The sequence below is a fragment of the Odocoileus virginianus genome, chromosome 8 (assembly GCF_023699985.2).
Source record: "Odocoileus virginianus isolate 20LAN1187 ecotype Illinois chromosome 8, Ovbor_1.2, whole genome shotgun sequence".
Classification (NCBI taxonomy): domain Eukaryota; kingdom Metazoa; phylum Chordata; class Mammalia; order Artiodactyla; family Cervidae; genus Odocoileus; species Odocoileus virginianus.
Genome location: NC_069681.1, coordinates 19,625,019 through 19,651,571, shown reverse-complemented (window position 1 = coordinate 19,651,571; position 26,553 = coordinate 19,625,019). Strand labels below are relative to the sequence as shown.

Genomic DNA, 26,553 nt, shown 5'->3' with positions numbered 1-26,553 from the left:
CGTACACTGAGCTTGATGGAGGAGTTGTGGTGGCCTCACTGCACAGCGTGGTTCTCTTCGCTCTAGGTGTCAGGTGGGTGCTGCAGCTCAAGCCTCCACGTCCTCTGTGTGTGGGTACATACAGGGGACAGAGAGATCAGCTGCTCTCACACAGTGGGGCAGAACAGTGCTTTAGCTCTAGGAGCAGGCCCAGCTGGTTCTGAGACCCGCCACAGGCGGACAGTGGGCCGCTGCGTGTGAGGGGCTGGCGGGGCCCTGTGCTTGCGCTCCGCCGAGTGCGGGCCGTGGGCGGTGGGAGTGGGAGAGGCTCCCTGTGTCTGCAGTGGGCACGTGCTGGGGGGACACAGAACCAGACCCCTCTCCCTGGGAGCTGGGGAGATGGGTCATTAAAGCTTAAGATGGGAAGTGTGATTATTATTAAAGGGTTTATAGTTTGAATTACTTCAGTAGTAGAACCAGCTGGCAGAACATCCAAATGCAAGGGGAAACTTGCTAAGAGTTAGTACAGATGACATCAGTCACCTGACTCTCACGGGCTCTGGTGTGATCATCATCCAGGAGTCAGTTAGGTTGTGTACCAGGAAAAAATCTCTTTGGGTCCTGAATTTAAAATGTTTTTAAAAGAAATTTATCTTTTACTGTTTGCTTCCTTCAATTTATTTGTTTTTTACATTCTGCAAGTTTAAAAAATAAGTATTAGCATATGAGAATCCTGATATTGAAGTTTTTTAATTTTTTAATTGGCTATCATCAAGTGAGCTAGCTAAAACTTTCTCCAAATCTTATTTATTTGGCTTGGTATTGTCCTTATTAAATCCTAAAATAATGCCCTGCTTGTGGTAGGCACTCAGTGAATAACTAAATAAAATTTAAGTTGTTCCGTAGTCCAGCCTTAGCAAAATCATAAATAATTATGGACTGAACCGTAAACAGATACAAAACAAGTTAAGAGAAAGTTGCACTTTTTTAAGTACCTAAAGTTTTGAGTATGTTCAGTGATAGACTCTCGCACCATCCTAATCTACCCTTTGTTTTTTATACCTATGGAGAAATAAATGGTATATATATTTTTAAGAAATTCAGGAAAGACTAAAAGGTGAAAGGACAGTAAGAGATAGTTCTCCAAAGGAAAGAAGGAAATGTAGGACAGTCTTCCTTAGTTTAAATTGAAGTTACATTTCCTTTTCTGTCGGCTACTAAGATAATGTAAGAAACCTGGAATGGTGAGATCAACAAAATTAATCAGTTAAAATAGTAATACAGAAAACCTCAATTGTATTCAAGTAAAAATAAAACTTGGTTAGTATAAATAGTTTTCTTTGCTTATTAGTCCATTAGACTGAAACTTTGCAAAGTACAATTTTATGAAGACCCTGATAAAGACCAGTGATGTCATGGTTATGGGTAAGCTATTATGTTATTGAATTTCACATGATTTATCCAGTTTTTAAAATTTGCAGTCCTTCTTTGATGCTCTAAACTTGATTATATAGCAGGGTTTATTTAATTCTGTGTTTTCCAAACAGGTATCTTCTGACACACAATCTTACATTGTAGCTTATCTATAAACTGGGCATAATAATAGTACCTACCCCACTGGTTTGTTATAAACAGGTTATAAATATGAAAAGCTCCAAAATGATGCTTGACACATACATAGTGAGTGCTTATTATGCAAGCATTTGTTATTATTGTTTACTTTTGTTGTTCTTATTACCTGTGTACGAGAACTGGAAGTGAATAGCAAAAGGGGGAAAAAAGTGCCTCTTCCCATCAAAGAGTCATGGGGGATTGTAGTTTATAAAAGGAAATCATTCTAAAATGTTTATGAGATTTATGATTTAGTGGTTCAGAATCACTAGATTGATTCAGAAATGGATGATTGAGTGTGTGTGTGTGTTTAGAACAATGTCTGCCATATAATAGTTACTATAGTATAATTGTTAATTTTTTTGCATTATCAGGCATTTGAATTTGAGTACTGTCTTACTAAAGTTTCCTGCAATTAAGTCTGAAAAAACAGCTTTTATAAAACCGTTGAAAAACAGAAATGTCCAGTGTTCAGAAATAAAAATCCTAATAAATATTTTGGTAGCCAGTACTGTGACTTTGTCTTCTTTTTGTCAGCTTCTCCTTAAACACATTTATAAAACTGATTCATTTAGGAGCATGATCCCTGTCCTCAGAAATCTTGGAGTAGAGGAACCATGTTTTTTATGTTTTTAAGTTCCCCGATCCCACATGCTGAATATTTGGTAGGGGCATAAAAATGGGAGAACAAATATAATTTTCAAGAAATATTCTGTCTTATAGTATATTTTAATAGCCAGTTAAGTAGAACTCTGTACAGAGTCCTTATGAATGACTGAGCTTGGGAGCTAGTGATTATATCTATATGTAATAGAGATGTATATGAAGTTTTCTTGTGTTTGATTTTGTTGTAAAATAATACTGCTATAAGAGAGGTATAGATAACTACTTGAATGGATAATTTACTGGGTTTACATATTAATTTATTCTAATACTCTGGATAAGAATATGTGATATAAACATTTCTTGCCATATTTGGCTAGTTTAGATTTTTTTTTGTTTTGAAGATTTTTTAAAATTTAGTGAATAAAACAGAACGTTGCAGATAACTGAGTGCTGTTTCTTTTCTTCCCCTACTCAGTTGTGATTTCCCTCCCTGTTCCCCATCTGAGAAGCAGAAATTATCATGAATTTGGTGTGTAGCCTCCCATATCATGTTTTCTTACTTTTACTCTATGTGTATGTTATATATATATGTAAAACTGCTCTTTTAGTAATTGTTTAGTAGTGCATATAAATGCCATCTTGGTGTCTCATTTTGCATCTCACCTTTAAGTTGTGTTACCTGATGATCAGTGTATTTGAGTTTCTTCTACATATTTATAGGCCACATGGGTTTCCTCGGGTATTTTGGGTTTTTTTTTTTTCTTTCTTTTTAGCCCTTTTTTAACTTTGGGAATTATTTATTCATATTTATTGCACATTTTTCTAATGGTTGGTTGTATATTTTTCTACTTGATTTATGTGCTTTTTGCCTTGATTTTCCATATATTCAGAAAGACCTTCCTTTGTGATTATGAGACATTGCTAGAATTTCAACTGTAGATTTTGGGTTTGGAGTAATTCAGCCCTCTTGAGTATTCACTTTTTAAGCTAAAACATTTTATCTTTTTCCTGTACCTGTTTGCTTGCCATCACTCCTTACTGTTTTACTAGTACATTTCAGTTACAGGGAATTTTTTTCCCTCCTCTTTGGTGATGAGGGTGGTAGTGATATGAGAAGGCAGAAGTAATAAGAAATAGAAAAATGAGTAAAAATTTGACACGTTTATAAAATGAATACAGCTATGTGTAAAATATACTCATGACACTTCTTGGTTTTTTGTTTTACTTGAAATACATTCTTGATCTAGCTATTATGTAGCCAATAAACAGATAATGCTCATTATTATCTGATTAGGGGTGGGGGTGTATGTACATGATAGGGGTCTACTGTCCTATCCACCATTATACATGAGGTCTCTACAGTGCTGTTAGCCTGGATTCTTGAGCCAGGGCCAGATACTGTTACTTTCCAGAGCTACTGCACTAACAGTTGAAACCTTCTTCCTCCAGCGCCACCGGTGCTTTGTTATCTTCTGGCAGGGTGTGGCAGCTGATGGCAGCAAGGGCTTGGAGTTCCCAAGCTGTTTTGCAAGTGTCACAGAACCTTTAAGGTTAGAAAACCTTCCTCAGGGAACATCCTGGCCCAGATTTCTTTGAGCGTCTCTAACCTGTCTTAAAAGTAGGATCAGGGCCAGATGCAAAGCTTCATAACTCTTGGCCATGGGCTTGAAGTCTTGGCTGACTTGATAGAGGAATCTTGCAGGAGGTTCTCTTGGCATGAGTCTTGTGGAGAGAGGTGCCATTTTAGCAGAGCCTCACTGGGAACTCTTCTCTTAGAACTGAATCTGATTTTTTTTTTTAATGGTTTGATATAAGTCAGTGAAGAGACTTGAGTTCTTAAGTCAGTGTAGACTGACTTCAGCCCCTAATTTATCAAGTTCAGAAATCTTTGAGGTCAGAATTAGAAAGGCTATAAGCGATACAGTCATCTTGCTTTTGACAAAAACAGTGTAAACTCTGGCAATTAATTTGGAAGTGATATTTTAAAATGTGTTCTGTATTTAAAGAAAACTCCAGTATTGGAATAAATCAGTCCCTGAGTACACTGATCTGGGATTTCATATCATTAAAAAAAATTTTTTTTTATAAGTGATAAGGATTTTTGTTTTCCTTAGCACTGTATCATTATCACACTTAAATGTTATTAATAATCCCAGTAATATATATTTTGAATTTTCCCAGTTGTCTCAAAAATCTTTGCTCTCATTTTGTCTCTTGTTCTCTAATGGTTCTGGCAACCCTCCCCACCCCCATCCTTTGCTCCTTCCTGCCCAGTGGCAGGTTTCCCTGAAGAAACCAGGTCGTGTGTCCTGTAGAGTGCCCCACATTCTGCATCTGACTGGCTGCTCCCTGTGGCGCTGGATACGTGGACCCTGTGTGCCCGGTAGTCCTGAGGGACTCCAGTAAACTGGTGGTTGAATTCAGAGCCAACTTTCCTTCCTTTATTCTTTCCTCTCCATGTTGTGTCCTTCCATCGTGAGGCACATACTGTCTGGTTGTCCCCATTTACTTATGCATGAGACTAAGGTCTGGATCTCTTGGTACCTTGTGACTCTGTTAGTACAGAGGTACACATTAGAATCACATTGAAGCTTTTTAGATTTCTTAAGAATCTTAGATTGTGATTGAGCAGGTCTTAGAGGGGTGGGGAGAGAACACATGCAAGAAACCCCAAACCCTCTACCATTACTTAGATGGATTATGAATCATTACCTTTGGTACATTTACAGTATAACTGGAGTGACACAATTTACTTTAAGCAGATGCTTTGGGAAGGTCTATGTTTCATATGAAATGAAGCCTATTTAAATCATTTAACTGTGGAAACATTTGAGGTGTGGTATGATAGAAAAAACACTGATTTGGATTCAGGAGGCCAAATCATTTATTCTCTCTGAGACCTGTTTTTTAATTTACATCTAGAAAATAGGAATCCTAAGATATTTATCATAGGCTTGTTTTAATGATTAAATGAAACAATTAATTTGGAAGCAGTCCCAGCACCTAGTGGTTAGTTATTAATCTGGAAAGCATTACAGAAATAGATTTATTTTTTTCAATTGAGGTCTTCAAAGTAAAGCTTAAGAAAATTGAAGTAGTAATATCTTACATGCTATTTCATATGTATATACACACACATACATACATATATATATATAAAAGCTTTTGTTTTTGAGCTTATTTGAATGATAGGAGACTCATGATGTAGTTACAATAAGTGTAATAAATGTAGCCTTTTTGGGAGACATAGTGTGTAGAAATCTTTTTTTTTTTTTTCCCCTTTCAGCTCCATTTACCTCTTAATTCTCCTTTGCCTGGAAGTGAATTGACCAAGGAACCTTTTCGTTGGGATCAGAGACTCTTTGCATTAGTGTTGCGGTTGCCGGGGACGATGTCCGTAGAATCAGAACAGTTGACAGGTGTGCCTTTAGATGACTCTGCAATCACACCAATGTGTGAAGTGACAGGCGGTAAGTTTTTTACTGGCAATAATTCAGTGACTTAAGCAGATTTTATCTGAATGTTTTTAAATGTGCATTTCAAAAACTCCGTGTTTGTTTTGTTTAACAAATTACTATTAGAAGTTACTAGACATACATGGTTTTAAAACTGCATTGATGGAGGTCTTTGATCTGTTGAATAAGATGCAGATACTGTTGGGTCTGATAATGCATGATAATTTTTTTCTAACCATAGCAAATGCTAATATTTGAAGTTGTTAAACTTACTATCTACAAAGATTGCCAATGATTTACAAATACCATAGAATTATTTTCTCTGACAAAATGTTTTAAGAATCACCTCATTATCCATGTAATGATTAATGCCTGGTTAAGTACAGTTTTACCCAGAGGCAAAGAGGAAGTGAGATAGGTTAGAGGAAAACAGGTAGTGAACTCTTAACCAGCTGTGCTGAGTGAACATTAGTAAAACTCTTGAAACAGAAGATGTAACAGACTCACAACTTCTATATGGTGGAATTGGTTAACAGGTGGGTTAAATTCATATCGATAAGCATCGAGTGCCTACTGTGTACCAAGCACTGTCCATGCTTTAGGACTTCCATAGTATATATGACAAGCATGGTAGTCTTGCTTTCATGGTGCATTGTAGTTCTCTCTTAAGGAATTAATGGTAAAATGTCTAGGTCTGGCGTACCACTATTTTCATTGGTGTCCTGGGTTGTGGCATAGTCTACATGCACTGTCAATGCTCTGTTGAGATTCCATCATAGCCAGCTATGTAAGTCAAAGGAAAATAAGGTCTAATTAATATTTTAGGTGCCTTTCTTCTAATATTTTGTGGATTTTGGAAGCCTGCAAATTTCACAGATGAAAAAGAATACCCTACATAGATAGGTATGTGAAGTAGATAAGTTAAAAGATTCAGAAATCACCATTGATGATATCTTTCAGTGACCTTAGTTGGTCAGAGTATTAGGGAGCTTTCCACAAATATACATCGTGAACCTCTTCTAATGTAGTACTTTGCTTCTCTTCATGCTCCTGCTAGCAGTAATGGGAAACTGCTCAAATGCCACTCGTTTTCTTATAGTATGCTTTCTTCTTTATTTTAAATGAATGCTGACTAAAAAGTGTTTGAGGATAAAACCACCAAAAAAGTAAAAATAACCAAAAAGCTAATATCCACTGGTGGTGTACTGTCCAAACATGCAATCATTGTTAACAATTCTGTGTGTTTTTAAACAATGATAAGAGTAGTTATATGTGCATTTTATTTTTTCCTTTATAGAGTAATTTATGTTCATTAAGGAAAAATTGGAATGAAATTTGCATGTGTTGCCAAAGTGATTGATTGGTATTTTATTCTATTTTTAATGTATACCTTAAAAATTATATAATTGTCATTGTAAGCATTTTTCTTTTATTATCAGGTAATTAATGAATACTCGATGCCAATTAGCTGTTTTTGATCATGGGAATACAGCAGGAGCAATCGACAGAGACTTACATTTTTGGGCTGTATGACAGATAAAATGATGTAAAATGAATAAATCATATTTCAGAGAGTTCTGCTTACTATCAAATAAAGAAATAGGGTGAGGGTGCAGAGGGTAGTGAGGCAGAGAATGAGTATTCCTGGAAAGTCTTCTGAGGACGTGACTTTTTTTAACCATAAACCTAAAGGATATGCATACCCCAGTTTGAATCAGTTTAAAATACTCTATGTCCTTGGAAATTATTATACTCTTTGTCTAAAGAATTAAATAAAGCAACAGTTATTCTTTTATAAATTATATTTGCATATCTCTAACCTTGATGTAAAGTCACTTGTTTGAATGGGAATTAAATCAGTCCTAGTTGTGTCTTAAAAATATTAATCCCTCTAAAATGATTGTTCTAGCATCTTCATCAACCCTCTCTCCTTTTTAAAATTGAGGTATAATTGATACATACAACATTTTAGTTCCAGGGGCACAACACAATGATTTGATATTTGTATAAATTATGAAATAATCACTGCAGTAAGACTAGTTAGCATTTGAATGGAACTCTGAATAACGGAGTAAACCGTATGAAGATCTCTGTAAAAGAAATAGTAAGAGAAGGATCACGCCCTGTATTTTGGGGAGCAACAGGAAGGCTGATATGGCTAGAAGCTTATGTAGGGAAAAGTAGAGAATAACAGGTTAGTTTCGAGAGGTGGGCAAAGGCCAAATAATGAATAGCCTTTTAGATTGTAGTAAATATTATTTATTTTCCCAGTGTGATGAGAAGTCATTGGAGGGCTTTTTATAGGAGATGACATCTGATTTCTGTCTCTGAAAGACCACTTCAACTGCTAGATGAGAATATACTGTAACATGGGAATGAAAGCAGGGAGACCAGGAAAGATGATGGTACTTTGATCTCAAGTGTTTATGTTCGGAGATGGTGAGAGGTGGTCTGATGGAAAGGAAAGACTGAGGGTAGTGAAGGAAGAAGGAATCAAGGATGATTTCTGGGTAATTCAGTTGGTCTGAGCAATTGGAGGTGAATGGCTATGCTATGTACTGAGATGGTTACTCAGGAGAAGCAGGTTAGGGGGAGGCACAAGGATGATATCAAATTTTAAAAATACCTAGTAGACATGTTGGTGGAAGTACTTAGGATAAAAAGCATTATATAAAAATTGTAAGACTTTTCTAGATTAAATAAATTTAGCTTTCTTAACTTCTGTAAATAGGACTGTTGCCCAACTTAGTATTACTACTTTTGTGTCTTAATCCATGAAAGTTGTTTGGTTTCTTTTTTCCACTTTATCGCTGTGTTTAGAGTTTTTTCTTTTTTTGTGGACCCTACGTAAACATAAGTGAACCAGCTTCTTGGCTTGAAAGTGTGTGTTTTTCTCACAAATGTGAGTGATCTTAGACACTTTATCCTTTAGTACAAAGTATCAAGCATTCCAAGAGGTAAGTTTTGACATAAAGAATAAGAGAAACATGACATAGGTTGTGGGCTCACTTTGTAAAGTTATCTAAATTTGCTTTAACTTTGAAAGGAGTTAATGAATTTTTATTATTTTTCTAAGTGATTCAAGTTTATTTACTATTCTCTAATTTTCATAAAATATCTTTGTTAGTAATTTTATGTCATACAAAGATCATAACTTACTTATATTTTCCTAATCAGTCAGTTGATGACACAGGTTAGAGAAGTGTAGAGGATTGCCACAATTTTATATTTAGGAACTTTTGTTTTTATTGACATCGTCGGAATGTGTTTAGATACTGAGCCTTTATATAATCTCCTAAATACCTTATTTATTAAGATGATCAGCCTTTTTATGTATGTGTTTAAATTGACTCGAAAAATTTTTAATTTGCCAAGTCTTTCAGTTCATATAAACTTTCTTATTTTAAATACTGATTTCAAGTTAACATCATGGTTTTCAGGGAAGAAGGCGGTGTACCCAGATGAGTGTTTCTGATGCCTTGTGAGGGTTTGAGTCTTGGCTGCTCTACTGTACTGACTTAACTAATATGGGTAAATTAATCCCTCTGTGCCTTAGTTTTCTCATTTGTAAAATGGAGAAAGTAACCCATATGATTGTTGCTAGGATTAGAGAAATTAATATAATAGAGTGATTACGATAGTGCCAGGTGCACAGACACTCAGTAATTGCTGGGTATTTTTATAATTACGGCTTTCGTTGTTGCATCCAGGTAAACCATTTGTTACATGATACTTGTTTTCCTAAGTAGAGCTGACTCTGAGGAGTTGAATCACACTATTGCCTAATGTTAATATTCTCTTTTCTGAGTAGCCTTTAGCAAATCACGTGTTAGGTTTAAATCGATATGAGTAATGTGATATGTCAAGTATAATAATATGTTTGGTAGTAATTGGTTGAATTTGTTAAGGAATAAGAGTTTTTCCATGTTGAGCTTATTACAAATAACACTGTAGAATGTTTGATTAAGGATTTTTAGTTGTCATGGTTTTAAGCACTGGTCTGGATCAGAACATATAAATATGTAAGTTACATATATAATGATAAATTTTATAGTAGTCACATTGAAAAGAAACAGGGAACTCCCTGGTGATCCAGTTCTTAGGACTCTGCATTTTCACTGCCTGGGTTCAATCCCTTGTTGGGGAAACCTAAGAGACCTCAAGCCATGTAGTATGACCAAAAAAAAAAAAAAGCAAGAAAAACAACAAAAACCCTAAAAACAGGTAAAATTAATTTGTATAGAATCATTTATTTAAATTAACATAAAATATTTCAATGTGAAATTGATGTTTTAAAATTACTGAGTTATTTCATATTATCATATTATGTCTACAAAATGAAGTATATGTTTTTTATAGTTACTGTACATCTCAATTTGGACTAGCTCTGTTTCAGGTTCACAGTAGCCATATACAGCCAGTGGCTGCAGTATGGGACAGCACAGATCTGGCTATATTTATTGAAAAATCCCTGTTAAAGAAGTCTTTCCACTGGTGTTTTTTCTTAATCACTATCATTTTAATGCTTCTGAACTAAAAGTTTTATAGTAAAATATTCAAGAGGAAAATTCATTTAAGATAGGTAATTTCTAAGTATGTTAGCCAGATGAAATTCAGAAAAGCACATGCTGCTGTATATTATATTAAAGTGCAAATATTTAATATATGTGGTATCTGCCAGCAGAGATCACTTAAATAATTATTGAGTATCTTCTATGTCCTTAGCATTAATTTTTAGTGATTTTTTTTTTCAGCAGGAGTAAAGATAAATTATATTGGAACTCAGTTGGAAAATAGTTCTTTATATTTATATATATACTTTTTAAAAAATTTCATTTCATGTGATACATTGTATATATGTAATGATTTTTTTCATTGTTTGTTCAGACCATTAATATTTTTATTTTCCATGTACCTTTAATTAGAAAAAAAACTTACATACTCTCATAAAATGGAATTGTTGATTGGAAATAACTTTTTTTGTTATTCTTCCATTAGATAATGAAAAGTCCAAACTTTATCATTGAACTTTTGTGAATCAGTATTGTCAAAAACCCCACTATGGTTCATTTTTGCTTAAAGTAGGAATTTTTGCAACTAACTAGTTCACTTTATTTTTTTTGTTTCAGGCCGCTCATACTCTGTATGTTCTCCAAGAATGCTTAATCAGTGTCTAGAATCCTTGGTGCAGAAAGTACAAAGTGGGGTAGTAATAAACTTTGAGAAAGCAGGACCAGATCCTTCCCCTGTAGAAGGTATTATTGTCATTTTCTTACAGACATTTTAAACTTGCTTTATCAAGTATTCAACTAGAACTGAAAAATTACTATGATTTGGCTTTAACATTGACAAGGCCAGATTATTAAGATGACAAAAGAGCTATTGGTAAAATGGCACGATTAAATAGGAAAGTCAAGGTTGTGTGATAGTGGTTTGGTTGTATTGCCTTTTTATATTGGTTGTTCATAGGCTGATAATTTGTAAGAGCTAAAACCCTTTTTAAACGTTAACAGAATAGTGGATTTCCTTTTTTAGTATTGTAACATTGACTCTCTCCAGTGTATGTGCCTCTCCCATGTCCCTTGATTCACAGGAGTGTTCAGCCCTAGGTGTTTATTTAATTCTTTAGCTATAGTTTTCATTAAAGATCAGACTGATCAGAAACAAATGGTTGGTGTGGTTCCAAAAATGAGAAACCAGCCTTTGCTTTTCAACTTCATTCTTTTAACTCTAGCTGAGTCCTGCCTGGCTTTATTCTAATATTCTGTGATCATGAACTATTTATATTAGCCAGAGGGTATAAGGAGTTTTGCCAGAACCAACGGACGGCTTACATCTGGACCCTCTGCCTTGTACGACATAGCTTAAAACCAGAATTAGAAAGTCGTTAATGACACTTTGGCAGAGGTAAGGCAGTGGAGTGGGTAACTGGGAGAAGAGAAAGGTCATAGAGATGAGAGCCGAAGATGGAAAGATTATATAAATTGTATTGCTGTGTCTGATTTAAAAAAACAAACCTTAAAGAACTGAATTGTTAGACATGGAATATATTTATTTTTAAATTATTTTAGGACTTTGCTTAGAATTAGGCACTCAGTAAATATTTACTGAGAAATATTTGAAGAGAGTTACCATTTTCTTGGATTGTTTTAGATTAACGGTAGGTGCCTCAAGTCTGGATTTATATATTAAACTTTTGTTCTAGTTTTTAGGCTTTAGGTAAAATGATTTTTAAAAAATACTTACTTAGCCATAGTTACCTAGTATTTACTAAGCTGAGCATGATGATGAAAAAATTGATTATTTGCCCTTATCATCTGGTGGGGGAAAGCATGTCATTCGTTAAACAAGTATTTACCATGAGGTATGTTTTACATATTCTCATTGGGCAAGCAAAGGATGCTGTGGGACCTCCTTTCAAATGTGGAACTCAGAGTTGAAATTTGCTGATGTTACCCTCTCATGAATTCTGATCTAATCTAAATGTTAAAGGCTTAGTCATGATAGTATTCTACCGTTTAAGAAAAACAGGAAAATCCAGAACTGAACAAGTATTAAGATATTTTTACTAAGTAATATTAGACATAGTTGAACTTCTTATATTTTTTCTTTTAATGATATTTACTTTTTAAAATTTCTTTGCTATAGATGGGCAGCCAGATATATCAAGACCTTTTGGATCTCAGCCTTGGCATAGTTGTCACAAACTCATTTATGTCAGACCAAATCCTAAAACTGGGGTTCCTATAGGTCATTGGCCTGTTCCAGAATCTTTTTGGCCAGATCAAAATTCTCCAACACTAGTAAGTACCAGAGACTGTGACTTCATAATAGTAACTGCTTTTCATACTAGCTTTAAGTACTACTGTCAGTTAAAGGTGTGGCTGTTATATAGGAATTAGACAGATGTTCAAGTGCTAAGATAAGTTGTTACTTGCTTTAGTATATTGTGTTGTTCATTATAAAATAATAGAAAAAAGGCATCGGTTTCCTCTTGAATCTAAAGTTATGCTTATGTTTTTATTATTGGCATCTTGTTACAGAATCATAGATATATATCCTAAATATATAAATAACATAAGGATTTGTTCTCAGGGACATAATACAGAATTCAAATGAAGGGTTACAAAATAATTTTGATGTTTTCCATGCAGCCTTTTAGGACTTAGTCTTAGAAATTCATGTTGATTTGCATAGTTTTAGTTATATTCAGCGTTCTCAGTCTGGAGGTTTAAGATAGAAAAGATTTTCTGGTCTTATTTTTAGGAATTATTTTTAGTAACAGTGGCTTTTTGAGTGATCATGGTGAATTATCAGTATTCACTATATGGTTTTTATAATAATAGGGTAAATTTAGACAAATATCTATTCAGTCTTGTTAATACACATTTTTCAGATTTGTCTTTTTTGTAGTAACTCAGAGGACACTGGAATATTTTGTGGGAGAGCTTGACAGTGGTTCTTTTGATGTTATCCTTAGAAGATAAGAATTGTTATTTCAAAGATCATTAAGTAGTCTTTAATAATGTTTGATGTGGCTATCATTTATGAATTAAACTCTTTGAAATCTTTTATACTTTAAATCTGTATCAACTCTTCAGGATAATTTTTTGCTTTTATTCTATATAAGAGCTGTGATATTGCCTTTGTTCATTAGGGATTTAATGAAGTAGTACATGAAATAAAGGTTTTATACATTTCAGTGAGAGATCGTCTTCATTTTTTTTGATTGAACCGTCATAGTTTTTTAGTCTGACCTTAGAGAAGCTCTCGATTTCTTTGGTCATTTTAATTTCTCTTCTGGAGCCTTTCAGAATTCTTCAAGAACATTTTTGTATGAAATATTCTATTGTTGTTTATTCAGTTATATTTAACACCTACAGTAGTACATATGGTACGTATTGAGTCCGCATAGGAAGAAATCCAAAACCAGTATCACAAGCATTATCTATTAATATTACTCTAGTGGTCTATTGCAAATTATAACAAGCCATAGAGGATTTTGGAATGTGGGTAGGATTTTAGTCGGAACAGGAAACAATGTTGAAAGTATGGAAGTAGGAAAGAACAAGGTGAATTTAGAGGAATGGAAAGTATCTGAGGATAGGTGGTTCATAATATGTCTGTAGGACATTGAGAATATTATTAAAGAAACTAGATTGCTCATGACTTTACATGCAAGGTTAAAGAATTTGAGCTTTTCTCAGTGGGGTTCATAGAACTGAAGACATTTTTAACAGAATGTTCCTTTGGGAAAATTAATCTGGTGATTGTTATATGCAGCAGAATCAGGAGATTAATTGGCAGGTAAGCTGTTCACCTAGAGGACTATTGCTATAGTTCACTTAACACAGAGCTGTTGTGCTTAGTCACTTAGTCGTGTCCGACTCTTTGTGACCCCGTGGACTGTAGCCCACCAGGCTCCTCTGTCCATGGAATTCTCCAGGCAAGAATACTGGAGTGGGTTGCTATTTCCTTCTCCAGGGGATCTTCCCAACTCAGGGATTGAGCCCATGTCTTTGGCATTGCAAGCAGATTCTTTACCATCTGAGCCACCAGGGAAGCCCAATAGAGCTAGTAAGAGTTTGAATTAAGATGATGGAAGAGAGAATGTTAAAAAAGAGATACTGGAAAGAACTGGCAAATTTTAGTAACTGAAGTATATTAGAGGGGAAATGAGATTTCTATAAACAATAGGATTTCATATAAGAGGTACTGATACTGAAATTTAAATGTGATTTATTAGAGACTGGTTCTGAATTTGAATTATGGCTCTACCAGTTATTAACCATGTGTCTTTGGTTAATTATCTTCTTTAAGCCTCAATTTACCATCTGTTAAATAAAGATAATAACTCCTATCTCATACGATTATTTTGGATATTAAATGGATCTTAGTATTTTCATCCAAAAAAACCCCATAAATTTCATAGACTGATTCAATAAGCTGTTTGTCAGTTACGTGACAGGCACAGGAGCAGAAGATGAGTTAAAACATGATGCTTCCCGTCTGGAACCTTCCGTAGGAAGGTCAGCCGTATAAACATCATAGAGCCCAGCGTGCCACCTGTCACAGTGGTGGAGCAGAGGCCGGATGAGGTGGTACCTAACTGCCTGGTATGGGTTTGGGGTACGTGGTAAGAGTGTGTCAGGAAAGAAGCCTCTTAGAGGTTGGTACTTGGCAGTTCAGACTTCAGAACTTTTGTTTGCATTATGCAAGGGAGAACACAGTAAAGCAGCCAGGGATAACACGCTGCGAGTTGTTTTTAAGGCTGCGGCACAGGGTGTATATGGGGTGGTGGTTAAAAGGCAGATAGGGAACATACGGTCAAGGCTCTTTGTTAAGAAAAACCCAAGAGTCTGGCCCTATTTTTAGGTGATTAGATGCTACTTTTACTCAACAATTTGAGGCAGGAAAATTATATGATTATATTTCATGGCCATGGGATTGATTGGAGGGGGCTGACTAATTAGGGATACTAATTAAAAATACACAGTTATACTAATCTAGTCTACGAAATGAAGGCATGAATTAGAGTGGTAAGAAATAGAAGATAAATTTTCAGAGAGATGAGGATTTAACATTGACAGAGGGTAGTATCTAAAGTAGTGAGCATCTGCACCATATTTATGTGTTTGCTAAGTGACTTAGAATTTGTGGTATTGCTGAATCTAGGTCTTTGTGACAATTAAGTATGGAGGGTAAGGGGGAGATAATTAAGGATAACATCTAGGTTTTTACAACAGGTTATGTGGTTTGGGGGTGAAATAATGAATTGTGTAATACTGTGTTTGAGGGACCTATAGAAAATTCAGGTTATGTCCAGTAGGTGGTTGGATACATGAAGAGAAATGAGAGATGATCCCAAGACAGTAGTTTTGGGAGCCACCAGTGTATGTATTGATAGATAGTAACTGAAGCTGAAAGGAGTCCTTTATATTTATGAAATTTCACAGTATTTCCTCATAGCTCGTATTTTCTTCACCAGTCTTCTTTTGGTGAGATTTTTAGGAAGGAGACTGTTAAGAGGGGGAATAGAGTAACATGCCTTTTTTTTTTTCTTCTTTAAAAGTATTTGCAGTTTTTGCAGCTTTAGAACAGGGTCTCCAGAGTGGGGCATATTTACCATAGGGCTAACCAGTAGTTTACTGGAATATGGAAGGAAACCAGTAGAACTTCTATTTTGTTTTCTTTTTTCTATTAGTATTTTGGTATATATTATATACCTATAAATTAATAATTTACAACTATATATATAAAACCTTGTACTGATCAATGTGCATCATCAGTTTGGAAATCAGGTAGTTAAACTGCTACAACTGTGGCCTTAGGAAGGTTTCTAATTACATTAACTACTTGTTAGATGTAAAAATTAATGAGCACTTACTTAATTTTAAAATATTGCATTTAAGTTTTCTGATGAATTTGATTTTAAGACTTAAAAATTTTTAATCCTGTACAGATTTTGAAGTATTTCATCTATTTTTTTCTTGTGAATATTGATAGTTTAAGCATTACATTTTTTAAGTATTATCTTTTAGCTTAGTGGTGCTTTTGATAGTAAATTAAACTCTCACTAGTGAAACTGAGAAACTGAGTAAACTTTGACAGTGAGGGATACAAAAAGTTTGTTTCTGGTACTTTGTGAAAGAGTAACAATAAGACTTTGCCTTCTAGCCACCTCGTACATCTCATCCTGTAGTGAAGTTTTCTTGTACAGACTGTGAACCAATGGTTATTGACAAATTGCCTTTTGACAAATATGAGTTGGAACCTTCACCGCTGACTCAGTTTATCCTGGAAAGAAAATCTCCTCAGACATGTTGGCAGGTAAGCTGAAAGACTGTAGTGATTTTAAAAATACATTTATTTAATTTTTATTGAGGTATAATTGATTTACATTGTTGTTGCATTAGCTTCAGGTGTACAGCAAAAGTTTATCTGTTACACACACACATATGTAGCCTCTCTTCAGATTCTTTTTCCATATAGGTAGACCATTACAGAGTAGTCTTCCCTGTGCTGTATAGTAGTAGGTCTTCATTAGTTCCATCTGTTTTATAGACAGTAGTATGTATATGTCAGTTGCAACCTCCCAGTTTATCCCTCCCTGCCTCTTTACCCCCCAGTAACCATAAATTTACTTTTCACATCTATAACTCTTTCTGTTTTGTAGGCAAGTTCATTAGTAGCCTTTTTGTTTAGAATTCACATGTAAGCAATATCATGGTATTTGTCTTTCTCAGTCTGACTTAATTTCACTCAGTATTAGTTCAGTTCAGTTCAGTTGCTCAGTCATGTCCAACTCTTTGGACCCTGTGAACCGCAGCACGCCAGGCCTCCCTGTCCATCACCAACTGCCGGAGTCTACCCAAACCCACGTCCATTGAGTCGGTGATGCCATCCAACCATCTCAATCCTCTGTCATCCCCTTCTCCTCCTGCCCTCAATCTTTCCCAGCATCAGGGTCTTTTCAGATGAGTCAGCTCTTCACTCAATATTAGAACCTCTAAAAATTTAATTTGATGTTTTCTTTTTTTTAATTTGATGTTTTAAAAAAAGTCAGATTGAATCCATGGTTTATGTAATATTCTGCAAAGGTTATTAAATGTGAACTTTTAACTACTCCTTTTTAACAGGTATATGTGAGCAATAGTGCAAAGTACAGTGAACTTGGCCATCCCTTTGGTTACTTGAAAGCCAGTACAGCACTGAACTGTGTCAACTTATTTGTGATGCCTTACAATTACCCAGTCCTCCTTCCCCTTTTAGGTGAGTCCTTCTCGTCATGTTCACTGTGGCCTAGCATACGTATGAATTTTCCTAAAAGCAATCTTTGCGAACATCCCTCCCTTTCTGAGTTTTCTTGTCTTCTGGAAATTAGTGAAGATTTTTATTAGTATTCTAAGATATTGAAGCTGTTAGGGTTTATAGCAACCTCTGCATGTTTCTGATATATGAAAGTCAGTGTCAAACACCTTTGATTCTACAAACTATTGAAGACACTATATTTTGCTAAATTAAATATTCTAAGTTTTTTGCAAATTAGATATCTTACATAGTTAGAATTAGTAATGCACATTTTGTATATGGTAAATAATTAAGATATTTTGTAGAAGCATATTTCTTAGAGCTGAGTATTTTTCTTTTTAAGAATTTTCTTTTGGCAAACTTTTTAGTGAATGAATTTGTTCTAAAATAATATTATAAATAATAATGATAAGCCTAAAGTTGATTTGAGACCCTTTGGCTGTAATTTTTTGAGGGGTGCTATTGGAGAAGGCATCTTTTCCTTCATGGAATTGCACCAGATTTAAAGGTTAATAGACAAAATATTAGTAGGTATGTGTTCATGTATACTTTCTGTATTCCTGTCTGTTTCATATCTCGGTTTTCTTTGTGTATTTTCTCATTCTACCTTTATTATTACATTTAATTTGAAACCTTAATTGGTACCCTTTCATTTTTAAAGTGGTATTACTACTCAAAAATGTCATAACCAAACATTTATCACCTTTAATTTTGTTAAAAATAGAATTGATGTTTCCTCTCTCTCTTGTAAATAAGAAAGCAAACTTTAAAAATGAAACTTACTTGACTTGGTTTTCATGTGTGAAAACACTGAATGATGACAGTTTGTTCTCATTATGCATTCATTTATAGATGATCTGTTTAAGGTCCATAAGGCAAAACCAACATTGAAATGGAGACAGTCATTTGAAAGTTATTTGAAGACGATGCCTCCCTACTATCTTGGGGTAAGAATATTATTGTTAAAAATAGAACTTATTATAAAATTTTGTATTATAGTTTACTGTAGACATTAAAGATTTTATTTATTGCTGTTACAAAATAAATATCATGAAAAATTTATAAATGACCTGTATAAATATAATGATAAAGAAATGTTTCGGTGATTTGCAGAATAATGATGATGGTGACAATATATATAATGCTTATCCAGGCCTGCCTGATACTATCCTCAGCACTTTACATGTGTTAACCTCATTTAATTTATATGGTAACTGTATGAGGCAGAAATAACTTTTTATTTCACAAATGTGGAAACTAAGGCACTAAAAAATTAAACAATTCATCTAAGGCTACACAGCTAATAATATCAGGGTCAGGAATTCAAACCCAGGCAGCTGGCTTTAGAATTTAAACTTTTACAATTAACCTTTTTAAATTGCAGTTTTATATAATTATTTCTCCTTATAGGTACAAAAAGAGGTTTGTTTGCGCTGTTCTCTGAATCTCAAGAAACAGTCCCTGAAACCTAGTATCACAATAGGACCAGTAATACATATATTATTAAATACATTATTGTTGTTTAGTTGCTAAGTCATGTCTGCCTCTTTGCGACCCCATGGATGGTAGCCTCCCAGGCTTCTCTGTCCATGGGATTCTCCAGGCAAGTAATTACTTTATTGATTTTGTGAAAAATAACTTCTAGAACACTTTATTAAAACATTACTTCTGCTTTTACTGCAGGAATATTGTAGTGTTCGGCTGTAATCTTTCTAAATGGTCTCTGATAACATTAATTTCTTAAGCTTTGAAATCATATATTATGGTTGTAAGAGAAAAACTGTGTGTGTCTAGCAGATAGTACCAGCTATGTAAGAGAGGGGAAAGGAGGAAACACTGGAGTATGAACTACTGCGTATGTTTGGCTCATGTTTCATAGCATCTGAGGGGATTTAGCCAACGCCACAGGGATATTAAATATCGGGTCTTGGATTTGATTCCAGTTTGACACCAGTGCTTTTATACACTTTGTAATATGTCAGTGGGTGGCTGTCATCCTTTTTTTGACTCTGTCCCATTCACATATGCTAGACTGTTGTGCAGTGACATTTTTCATTGCACAAAGTATTTCTTATTCTTAGTCTATCCTTACCCAAGGTAAGAATCTTCTGTTATCCTTGATTCCTCTTTTCACTTACCCCCCAAGTTCTATCAAATCTACATCTGCAATGTGTCTCCTGCCCTCTTCTTCCAAATGATACTAAGAAGTCCAGGACTCCACCCTTTCTTACTCTGGGGGTTGTTATTATAGCCTCTAATCCTTGTTTAGTATTTCAAACTGCCTTTTATACCACTGACAAACATTTTAATGAAGTACAAATATGATTATGTGACCCTTATTGAAGAAAAGGAGAGGTTTTGCGGGGGTGAATTTTTCAAAATTGACAATACATACATGGCTCTACTGGTAAAGAATCGGCCTGCAATGCAGGAGACCTGGGTTTGACCCCTGGGTTGGGAAGATCGCCTGGAGAAGTGAATGGCTACCCACTCCAGTATTCTGGCCTGGAGAGTCATTGGACTGTATAGTCCATGGGGCCGCAAAGAGTCAGACATGACTGAGCAACTTTCACTTTCACTTTTCATGGCTATAAATTTATGACAAGCTTAGGATTGAGTGTGATATTTTCTTTTTTTCCTGTAGCCTTTGAAGAAAGCTGTTAGAATGATGGGAGCACCTAACCTAATAGCAGACAGTATGGAATATGGACTTAGTTACAGTGTCATTTCATACCTCAAAAAACTGAGTCAGCAGGTAATGTTAAGAAATAGAGCCATTAAGTATTTTGAATGGTATTGGCTAAGGTGGTCAATAGGCCAGATACTAGTTCTTGATGGTTCTAGTAGAATTATATTAATAGGTTACGTTTTAAAACCACATATATATTAACATAATTGTCAAGTGCATGGTATGCTGTGTTTTGAAATGATAATTTCAAATAATAATTTCTAGTTTGTGAAAATTGCTTTATTAATGTGATCCTAGCCCCCTTGTATGTAACATTTCTTATGTTTTCTTTTGGGAAATTTGTTAGAAATTTGTTTTTCTTAGTTAAAAAAAATCAATTTCTTTTATGTTATAAAACCTATAGCATTTTCTTTAAAAATGAGGATTTATTTTGAAATATGTATAAAAATAGTGAATTTTTTCATTTTGGACATAAATCATGTTAGTAGATACCAGATTAGTCCAGCAGTATACCCTTTGACTGCCAAGTTATTAAAATTGTATAAAGCATAATTTTTCCAGTACTTTCGCCATTTCTACTTCAACTGCTAATTGAAATGTAGGTTAGAAGAGTCAAAATATTGCTGTTTGCTTTATCGTGAGCATTTAGTTATGTGCTAATAATAATGGCTTTAAGTAGATATTGATAAGATTGTTTTCTAATTTTATATCACCTCTGAATTGGGAATTTTTATTTAGGGTGTATTAACTAACATATCATGGTTTCAGTGTAGTGGGTGTTAATAAATCAAAGTTGCATTTGTGTGATTTTCTCCAAAAGATAAGAATTGTGGTGATTTAAAATCATAAGACGTTATTGTTTAAACTGTGTTCAGTTTACCAAGCAACTGACATAGACTACATAACTTTAGTTTTTAATTTCTTATGTTCTTTTAAAATGTGACAAATACTTTATTTATGAAAGACTGAAACTATTTTTAGCCTTTAATTTACCAGTTCAGATCATGTCAAGACAGCTTTTATTTATTTTTGCTTTAGGCCAAAATAGAATCTGATCGAGTCATCGGTTCTGTAGGCAAAAAAGTAGTACAGGAAACTGGAATTAAAGTCCGAAGCAGATCACATGGTTTATCAATGGCTTATAGGAAAGATTTTCAACAGCTGCTCCAGGGAATTTCAGAGGATGTTCCTCACAGACTGCTGGACCTTAATATGAAAGAATACACTGGGTTCCAAGTTGCTTTGCTCAATAAGGTAATAGTTATGTGAATTTTGTACTGCTCTAGTAATAGTCTATATTGTCGAATATTTCAAGTTTTCTCTTAACTGATACCCAGTTTGTCCAAATTTCTATACCTCTGCAGAATAATGATCAGTTATGGTATTAATATTATTGAATCATTGAATTTTAAAACACTTCATGGTGAGTGCATGAGCAGTTGGACTGACGAAGAGCAAACCATCATATTCATTTTATAGATAGAAAACAGACTTAGAGATTGCCTGAAGTTACATAGCTAATAGTAGAGTTCACTGTAGTTTGGCACTTATACTACTGACCTTGGGTACACAGTATAATCCTAAAATGCTTTGTGAATACTCATTATTAAAAAGATCTTCATCCCAGTTGCCTGTTTGTTGAAACTGACAGACTGGTTCTAAAATTTATATGGAGGTATAAAGGTCCTAGAGTAGCTGAAACAGTTTTGGGAAAGAATAAAGCTTGCACTAATTTTAAAAGTTACTGTAAAGCTGCAGTGATCAACATAATGTGTTGCTGGCATGAGGAGAAATATTTTGGTCAGTGGAACAGAAGTACACCTTCATATAGAGTTAATTTTTAACAAAGATGCCAGAATAATTCAGTGGGTCAGAAGACAGTCTTTTCAACACATAGGGTGGGAACAGTTGGCTATCCATCTGCAAAATAATGAACTTGATCCTTATATTAGTTAACATGATCATAGGCATAAATGTAAGAACTGAAACTATAAACTTTTACAGGAAAAAAATCTATAAGATGTTGGATCTTGGGTCAATGAAGATTTCTAAAATACAACACAAAAAGCACATACATATAACAGCTTCATAAACTGAACTTAGTAAAATTATAATTTTTGTCTTCAGAAGAAACTTTGAAGTTTCTCCCAGACAAGCTACAACCTGGGAGAAAAGCAGATGTTGAATAAAGCACTTGTATCAAAATACATAAAGACATCCTAAGACTCAATAATAAAAAGATAAGCATCCAATAAAAAAATATACAAAATGTTTGAATAGACATCTTACCAGGTAGGATATACAAACCTGAAAAAGCAGGTGAAAAGATGTTCAACATTATTAGTCAAGTGGGGAAATGCAAATTAAAACCACAGTGAGATCCCACTTTATGCCCACTAGAATGGCTAAAGTTTAAGACTGAAAAATATGAAGTATTGGTGAGGTTATAGAACAGCTGGAGCTCTTACACATTGTTGAAAATTATCAACAGTTAATTTGCAGTTTCTTAGGAAAGGTAAATGTTGCTATATACCAGCAATTCTACTTGTAGGTATCTACTGAGATAAATGAAAATATGTGTGTATAAAGGGTTTGTATGCAAATATTCATAGCAGTGTTACTAATTGCCCCAAACTGAAAACAGTCCAAGTGTTCATCAACTGGTGAATGGATAAAGATACAGTATATCCATGTAAAAAGGAAAAGACAGTAAAATGGAATAGACTACCAGTACAGGAACAACATGGGTGAATCTCAAAAACATGCTTGTGGAAAGAAGCCAGAAAACAGTACATATTGCAAGATTCCATTTATGAAATGGGACGTAGAGAGACAGAAAGCAGATTGGTGGTTGTGGGGATAGGAATTGAGAGTGACTGCAAGTGGGCACAGGGAACCTTGTGGAGTGATGGGGATGTTCTAAAACTGATACTAGTGATGGTTTCACAACTGTACATTTACTAACACTCAAACGGTTTATGTAAAATGGGTTGTTTTATGGTATGTAAATTACATATCAAAGCTTTTATTTACTTCTCTTAGCCAGAATACATAATAAAATCTTGGACAGATGTGAATTTGAGATAATTCGGTTGAGCTTCACTACTGAGTTTTTATCTTTTGGTTATTAAAACAGTACATTACGATGGTATCATATCCCTTTATTCTATTTTTTTAAGCTAATTAGTTGACTTGTATATCTTATTTTCAAAGCTGTGCTGCAGGCTAGAGATTTTAGTCTCTTTTAATTCTGTTTCAAAATACATTTTGTCTTTGAATCTTTTTAAAACAGGATTTGAAGCCACAGACGTTTAGAAATGCATATGACATACCAAGACGGAATCTTTTGGATCACTTAACAAGAATGAGATCTAATCTTTTGAAGAGCACCCGCAGATTTCTTAAAGGACAGGATGAAGGTTAGATCATGGTTTTAATATTAGTATTTCTTCAGTAAACTTTTCTTTATATTGAAAATACAGAGTGTTATTGTAACTTTTAAAGAGTTGAGACTGTAATATTACATTCTCATTGAATGAAGTAGAAAGTTGAGTCATCTCTAATTCTCTACACTTCTTCCTACCATCACTGTTGCCCCAAATTCTGTTCTCCAGAGGAAACAACCTTTGGTAATAGCTTAGTTTCCTTATGGCTTTCTTCATACATTCACATACACAGGCACACACAAAATCATTTTCTTGTGATCTACTAGTATCTGATAGTTCAACTCGGAATGGCCAATATATGTCATATTCTAGTATTTCCTTAACCATACCTTTGGCACCTACAAATCACGTCAGATGAGAACTTCACCCTTTGCTAACTCTGATGTAAACATTTCAACTATAGTTTTATATGAAAAGGATCATCTGTGTGATACCTCTTTTCTGTAAATTATGCTTTAAATTCTGCTTTGGAGTAGAATAGAAGAGACATTTTCATAGACATTTTCACTGTTTAGAATACTGAAACTAACTGCAATATTTTTGCTTTGTTTAGAAGATAAAATTGATTATTTAAAATTTTATTAAAAAGCACTCAAGATTTTATGTCACAATATTTATAATAGCAATGAACTAATTTAGAATATATGGTAAGGAAAAGTTGCCTAGAATAGACCAGGTAGCATTCATACATAAGAACACATTATTTGTTAACTAAATGGAATGCAGTTTTAGCGAAGTTAACTTTTATTATTGCTTTGTTCTGTTTGAAAAGATCAAGTGCACAGTGTTCCTATAGCACAAATGGGGAATTACCAGGAATACCTCAAGCAAGTACCTTCTCCATTAAGAGAACTTGATCCTGATCAGCCTCGGAGGTTGCATACATTTGGCAACCCCTTTAAGCTGGATAAAAAGGTAAATTTGAAGTGTTCCATTATATAATTTTTTTTTGTGGGAGGCACAGTAGATTTAACAGTTCTTAGTTTAACTAAAGTAAGCCGAAACCATTTTCTTGGTAGAATACTATGTCAACATCGTTAAAATGTAGTTTAATGGGAATTGGAGTTTGTCATACAACTGAAAACCTTATGTAAAGTCAGGGAAATTCTTCATTGTTACAGGGTATGATGATAGATGAGGCAGATGAATTTGTGGCTGGACCTCAAAATAAACATAAACGACCTGGAGAACCAAATATGCAAGGCATCCCTAAGAGACGACGCTGCATGTCTCCGCTGCTGAGAGGCCGACAGCAGAACCCAGTTGTGAACAATCACATTGGAGGGAAAGGACCACCGGTACCTATGACCCAAGCACAGCCAGATCTCATTAAACCCCTTCCTCTTCATAAAAGTAAGGGTTTTTTTTAAACATTATTTGCTGCTTTTAGTTTGGTTCTTCATGGGAGAGAGTTTTCTGATACAGAAAAAGTGGATAAAGTTCCAAGAGTGTCTAGAGAAGATATTTGTTTATTCCAACTTAGCATGTAATCATTTTTTATGTCTTTTTAATGAACATTTCATATATTCATTCATTATGCTTAATAGCTATCATGATTTGAAATATCATTTGCAAATCTTTAGCATTTAGAAATGACAGTTTTTAAAGGGGCATTATTAATACCCATAGAAAGATGGTTTTCAATTTGTTTAATTCAGCAACCAATTATTAAATGATATGCTTAATTTAGACAGGGCTAGGCATTGAGATGTAGCTGTAAACAGACAATAGTGATCTCTGCCTTCATTTATAATGAGGAGGAAAGAAAGTCATCACACATTTCCTTAGAAGTGTGATGAATATTACAAAAGGGAAGTCAAGTATACTTGGGGAAGTATTTGGTAAGAGGATTTAACTTAGTCTGTGGGCTCAAGGCACCTTACTGAGAAGGTTCTGTTTAAGCCAACACTTGACGGATGAATGGAAATTAGTAAACTGAAGCTGTGCATTTGCGTATGTTACAGTAATAGTCCTCTTACAGGAAGAGTACACACAGAGGCATACTGTGAGGAGCAGGGCGTTAAGGGAACTGAAGCATTCTGGTATAGCAAGGGCTGCTGGGAATGAGGTAAGGTGAGAGCCAAAAGATAGACATGCAGAGTCTAGATCATAGAGGGTCTTGGAAGCCATTGTAAAAGATTCTAGACTTTATTCTAAGGACAGTGAAAATCCATTGAAAGAGGTAGTGATCTGATCTGATTAGCATTTCATAAAGACCAGGCTGACATTACTATGTGGAGTCATTTTTGTTGTTCAGTCACTAAGTCGTATGGAATATTATTGGGGAAGAATGAGAATTGGTGAATGGAATGTTTAATGGAATAATTATAGTGGTGCTCATTCATGGCTAAGAACATCTTAACTGGAGAGAAACCAAATATGATCCCTCCTGATGGGATTACACGGTACTACATTTGAAGTATATGCCACCCAAAATACTGAATGAACATCAATATGATCAAGTCTCTGTATCTACAGGGATATAATTAGCAAAATCCAGATTGTGGTAAATTACAGGACAAAGAATCTGGTGTTGGGTGTATTTTTCTGGGGGGGGGGACATAGAAAAAAGAGGTACAGAAGGATTTTATAGATGAAAAGAGCAAGAGTTTTCACATGAGTGCGTGGAAAAATGCTCTTGAAGTGGCATTAGAAAGAAAAGGGACCAAAAAAAAAAAAAAAAGAAAAGGGACTAGTGACTCCACCTCCTTATTTTAAGTCCATGGAGAGAGTTTGAGAGAGAGGGCTTTCTTTGCAGAAGAGTTGGATTTCAGTTCAAACAGGAGTTGCTATTGAGAATATCATTGAAGTTTGCAAATCATGGAGTAAAAGATTTAGGATGGAGGAAGGGAGTCAGAAGTCCAGAGAATTTTGGGGGTGTAGGGGGAGTTTAAATTTTGAATAGTAAGGTGATGAATTCAGCTGGGTCCTGGTGGTTTGGTGAGCAATCAGGGAA

At 34.6% G+C, this 26,553-nt stretch overlaps 1 protein-coding gene across 5 annotated transcripts in view; it reads left to right on the top strand.

Annotated features, from left to right (window-relative positions):
- The window catches only part of INTS6 (integrator complex subunit 6), a 97,091-nt gene that overhangs the window by 47,740 nt on the left and 22,798 nt on the right, over positions 1-26,553 (top strand). For all 5 annotated transcript variants that reach the window (XR_011489011.1, XR_011489012.1, XM_070471281.1 and 2 more), the window contains 11 exons: positions 5,483-5,666; positions 10,781-10,906; positions 12,300-12,454; positions 16,329-16,481; positions 17,291-17,423; positions 18,315-18,409; positions 20,107-20,217; positions 21,190-21,405; positions 23,444-23,570; positions 24,370-24,512; positions 24,719-24,950. Coding sequence is in view for 3 of the 5 variants with exons in the window: in XM_070471281.1 (XP_070327382.1) it covers positions 5,483-5,666; positions 10,781-10,906; positions 12,300-12,454; positions 16,329-16,481; positions 17,291-17,423; positions 18,315-18,409; positions 20,107-20,217; positions 21,190-21,405; positions 23,444-23,570; positions 24,370-24,512; positions 24,719-24,950 (1,675 nt within the window). In the remaining 2 variants the exon portion in view is untranslated. The remainder of the gene's footprint in view (positions 1-5,482; positions 5,667-10,780; positions 10,907-12,299; positions 12,455-16,328; positions 16,482-17,290; positions 17,424-18,314; positions 18,410-20,106; positions 20,218-21,189; positions 21,406-23,443; positions 23,571-24,369; positions 24,513-24,718; positions 24,951-26,553) is intronic.